The sequence below is a fragment of the Sinocyclocheilus anshuiensis genome, unplaced genomic scaffold (assembly GCF_001515605.1).
Source record: "Sinocyclocheilus anshuiensis isolate Anshui unplaced genomic scaffold, SAMN03320099.WGS_v1.1 scaffold107, whole genome shotgun sequence".
NCBI lineage: Eukaryota > Metazoa > Chordata > Actinopteri > Cypriniformes > Cyprinidae > Sinocyclocheilus > Sinocyclocheilus anshuiensis.
In genome coordinates this window covers 1,540,457-1,545,795 of record NW_015549584.1, presented here as the reverse complement: position 1 = coordinate 1,545,795, position 5,339 = coordinate 1,540,457, and the positions used below count along the sequence as shown (strand labels likewise).

The following is a 5,339-nucleotide window of genomic DNA, read 5'->3' as shown; positions in this document are numbered from 1 at the left end:
AATCCCAGCAGCTGAGTCCTTAGCCATCTTCAAGAATCGGCTAAAAACACATCTCTTCCATCTTTATTTGACCCTGTAACTCAAGCACTCTCTATTCTAATTCTATTCTCTAAAAAAAAAACTTTCCCCTTTTAGACTTGCACTCTATTAATTTACTAACTGCTTGTTTTCTTAAAAATAAAATAAAACTAACACTAGCTTCTCTATTCTTTTTGTATTCTATTTCTATTCTTTTTATTTATTATACAATTAACAAAAGCAAAAAGGCCTCTAACACTAGCTTGCTCTATTCTTTTTCTATTCTATCTGTTTTCTTTTTATTATATAATTAAAAAAAACAAAAAAACCTTGCTACGTGTACTACTTTAAGCTAACTGAGACTTGTTATAGTACTTGCATATCATTGCTCTTTTGTTGATTTTGATTGCTTTCATTGTCCTCATTTGTAAGTCGCTTTGGATAAAAGCCTCTGCTAAATGACTAAATGTAAATGTACTTATAAATATACACACACACATATTATGTAAACACAAACTTTTATTTTGGATGTGATTAATCGTGATTAATCGATTTGACAGCACTAACTGGTTTTTTATTTTAATATATTTAAAATATAATTTAGTCCAGTGATGCAAAGCTGAATTTTCAGCATCATTACATCATTATCATTACAGTCTTTAGTGTCACACAATCTTCAGAAATCATTGTAATATGCTGATTTGATATTCAAGAAACATTTCTTATTATTATCACTGTTGAAAACAGTTGTGCTGCTGAATACATTTATGAAAAGTGGTTTATTTTGTTTAGGATTCTTTGATGAATAGAAAGTTCAAAAGAACAGCATTTATTTGAAATAGAAATCTTTTGTAACATTATACATTTTTCACTGCCACATTTAATCAATTTAAAGTGTCCTTGCTGAATAAAAAACTAAATTTATTTTTTAAAAAGTAAAAAATAAAAAATAAATAAAGAATTTGTTTTGTACGATTCTGTTTCACGTTTTCGTAAATTTTTTTTATTTTTATTTTTTTTTATTTATACATAAATCATAAATCAGTGTTGCTACTTGCTACTAGTGAGCGCAAGTATTAAGCCACGTTTATGGTGCCAGGCTCATGGCATTTGCTCTGGCACCTTCACAGATGCCAGTCTTCAAAAAACATGACTCATCTGGGTAGTTTTATTAACTTAAAATCGTCCATCATAATGTTTGAACCAAACCCACACCTTTATTTGAATGCAGATCTCATACACTTCTGTTAGGCTATATTACTCTGTCTATGAGGCAGGACGGTCTGATAGATGATGACTCCTCCTCACTGAATCCTGTTACAGCGACTGATCAGAGCGCTTCTGTAATGCCCCCTTTCACACGTCTGATAAACTGAGATCAAACACGGGCTAATTAGGTGAGTCAAGCGCACCCCGACCAGCTCCATCAATATGCGTCCTGCACACCACACATATGCAAATACACATGCTAATTACGGCTAATGAGCCAAAATATTCATGAGTTGCTCCTAAAGGTCTCATGAGCCCTTGCTGCGTGCCGACATGACGCGAACACTGCAGAGTGCCAGTCGCGAAACCTGATCGGAAATGTCACTGTTCATTTTTCCTACTTTGAACACCTTTCTTTTTATCTTTGTTTTTTCTAACTTTAGACAGGCAAATGCTGACAGTTGGAAGCACAGCTCCCGCTTGGGGAAATCTGGAAAAATTGTTTATATACATATTTATCTAATGTCCTGTGTTGATTTCACATATATATATTGACTTTTCAGCATATTGACAGTTGGTTGGTTTCCTTGATTGCAGCATTGTGCTGAGTAGCCCCGCCCACTGTGAAATCTCATTGGTCCACAATTCCACTCCTCTTAACTGAACACTAAACTTAAAAAGTTCTGATTGGGTCTGTTTAGATTACGCCGTTTCACTGTTTTTGTTAGTGTACAATGCTAATTTCATCTAATTGCTTGTAACTGGACACTTGTCACATCGCTAATGGTTAGGACCGATTATTATACAGTACCTCAATAGTTAAATGCTTGATTTTGATTGGTTGACACATGGTGTCAAAATGCAGATAAACTCCTGTTCAGAAGTTGTTGGTTTTTTCTGCATGGACACGTTAAATTAATCAAAAGTGACAGTAAAGATATTTATAATAAAAAAAAAAAATTTATATTTCTAATAAATGATTGTACATTTTAAACATTATCCAGCACAACTGTTTTAACATAGAAAATAATAGGAAATATTTTTTGAGCACCAAATCAGCATATTAGAATGATTTCTGAAGGATCATGTGACCCTGAAGACTGGATTAATGGCTGCTGAAAATTCATTTGCCATCACAGAAATAAATGTAAATATATTAACATAGAACAGCTGTTTTAAATGATAATAATTTTTCACAATATTACAATGTTTTGCTGTATTTTTGATCAAATAAATACAGCTTCGGTGAGACTTATTTCATAAAACTTATAAAATCTTACCGACCCTAAATGTTTGAATGGTAGCGTATTTGTGTTAAATGTGTATTTAATCAATTCATCCTCAATTATTCCTCATCTGTATGTTTGATAATGAATCTTACCAATTTTCCTGTTTCCTGCAGATTTTATGCTGCTGAAATTTGCATCGCTCTTAATTTTCTGCATGAGAAGGGTATTATTTACCGGGATTTAAAACTGGACAATGTACTATTGGACCAGGATGGCCATATCAAAATTACAGACTATGGCATGTGCAAGGTAAAACCTATTGCTAAAATAAATAGTGTTAGATGTATCTCTGATTAAGTAAAAACATACTGTAAACACAGGGTAGAACTCATAACAGATTTTTTGAATTGTTACAGGAGGGAATCAGACCAGGTGACACCACCAGCACATTCTGTGGGACGCCCAACTACATCGCCCCAGAGATCCTGAGGGGAGAGGATTACGGTAGGTGTGACTGCATGAATACTCGCTATCAGTACTGTATAATCCGGAGTTAAACAGAGCCCAGTGTTTAATATAATTATATTTTAGGAATTCAAATAAAAACTAAGTCATTAAAGTTACTGAAAGAATAATAAAAAAAATATATATTTTTGTATTTGTTAAGAACTGTTAAGTCAATCACACTGATAAAGATTGAACACTCACACTTTTTCGGCATTTTTGCTATCTCTGTCTCTCTCAGGGTTCAGTGTAGACTGGTGGGCTCTGGGCGTGCTCATGTTTGAAATGATGGCAGGCCGGTCTCCCTTCGACATCATCACTGACAATCCTGATATGAACACAGAGGAATATCTCTTCCAGGGTGAGTACTTGTGAATTCGACTGAAACTATGTATTATGTATTGAAGTTCCTAATGAAGTTACTGTCCACTGTGAGTTTCACTCAGTTGCCAAAACCAATTTTTACTTGCATTTGGCACTTGTCGGGTGTTAATTTTGAACATACTCAAATTTTTTTACAGTGATGCAGTCCTTCTGACTGATATATATTAATCTTTTTCCACTGTCTTAACTTCAAGTTTTAGATTATAGTATGTTCAGTTGTGGTAGATGTTTATTCTGGTCCATTTTGTCTTGTGATTGCATATCATTTATCAAAATTGTTATTTTGACAAAATTATGATAATTGTACAAATTTTGTTAACAGAGTAATTTAATTTAAATGGTTTAATTAAAAATCTTTTTTCATTGCGTCTTCATTGTTGACAAAAAACATAATTAGTATTACATTAATATTTTTCACCCCCCTCTTAAATTTCTTCTTTAAATAATCTTCACAAAAGAAAATAAAAAGATTCAGTTTTTAGTTTTATCTCTAATTTGTTGGTTAAAAGTTAAAAACATGAATGAAATTTGTTATCAGTCTTTCTGTGCAGTCACACAAGTTTGATTTTATTAATTAAAACATTTATGACTAAACTGAAAGACTTAATGTGTTTTGAATATGATTTCATTAGGATATCTAGTTGAAGGTTAATATTTATCTTTATATAATTAATTAAAGCATACAGTTCATTTTAAATAATTAGAACACGCCTGCATCCAGGGCTGCATTAACCATTAGGCTAGGCGGGGCTGAAGCCCCGGGGCCCGGACAAGGAGGGGGCCCGTGATTGGCTGTGGAGTAGATTGACTGGTCATCGGTAGCGCCGATTGCCAAAGCCCCGCCCCTCACTTGTTAGCGGTATTATTTAGTGAAGCTTTTCCATATATTCCATGCACTACCTTTAGATTAAAACGTCACGTTTGAATTTGGTTTACCAATCAAATGCATTTATTCTATATTTTTACTTTTGAACGACCCCTGCACCACGTATCAATCAGGTGATCGCTGCAATGTCCGCATTCACCTCTCTTCACTTCGTTCTGGCATAATCTGGAAATGGTCATGCAAAGAACAATCTTCGATAAGTAAAAATGTAAACTCTTCTAAAAAGAAAGTGAGAGAGGGGCTATTCTAAAAAAAAAATGAGGACAGATGGGAAAACATGAATTAGTCAGTAAAAATCCCCAGCTATCAGGTTATTTTACTAAAGCTGATGATGGAGTGGAAGTTGTTGGAACAGCAAGTGGACCGGGCACATGGAGCAGATAAAAATCACAGCGTCATCGTCCCCACAGATTTTAGGTTAGTTTAGGTTAACTTGATGGATGTATATTGCTTTTTGTGTTTGAACAAAGTATATTCGCTTATGGGTTGAGAGATAAATCGGTATATCAATTGTTTTGAGCGGCATGATGTAGGTTAAGCTTTTCATTTAAAAGCATTTTAAGCAGGATTGGCACTGAATAGCGTGGTAAAGAAAGTTGCAGTTCAGGAAATAAAATGTTGTATATTATATTTGTAACAGGGGGCCCTGGAGTCAGTCATAGCCCCGGGGCCCAGTAAGGTCTTAATGCAGCCCTGCCTGCATCATAATTACTTAAAATGAATTAAACATTTCCTTTATATGAAAATTATTCATGCCATTATTTGACTATTCAAGGTATTAAAGCAGTGATATTATTACTTCGATATGTGCTCTTATTAGAGGTTTATATGGTTTATTGTGGAGGTAACACTCTTGACATGTTGTATGAAATTTAATTTTATGATCTACACTGGTTATGGTTCAGTAACTTTGCACACACATTTCTCATACCAATACATGGTAAGTGCACTACAATCCAAGTTTGGGGTTGAGTTTTGTTTTTGTTTTTTTTTTGTTTTTTGGTAAGAAGTCTCTGCATGCTGCATTTATTTGATCAAAAGTGCAGTACATAGTACTATTGTGAAATATCATTACAATTTAAAATAGCTGTTTTTTAAAAATATATTTT

At 33.7% G+C, this 5,339-nt stretch overlaps 1 protein-coding gene across 3 annotated transcripts in view; it reads left to right on the top strand.

Moving 5' to 3' along the window:
- The window catches only part of LOC107657904 (protein kinase C zeta type), a 117,395-nt gene that overhangs the window by 89,664 nt on the left and 22,392 nt on the right, over positions 1 to 5,339 (top strand). For all 3 annotated transcript variants that reach the window (XM_016446199.1, XM_016446200.1, XM_016446201.1), the window contains 3 exons: positions 2,630 to 2,765; positions 2,873 to 2,960; positions 3,202 to 3,321. In XM_016446199.1, coding sequence (XP_016301685.1) covers positions 2,630 to 2,765; positions 2,873 to 2,960; positions 3,202 to 3,321 — 344 coding nt within the window. The remainder of the gene's footprint in view (positions 1 to 2,629; positions 2,766 to 2,872; positions 2,961 to 3,201; positions 3,322 to 5,339) is intronic.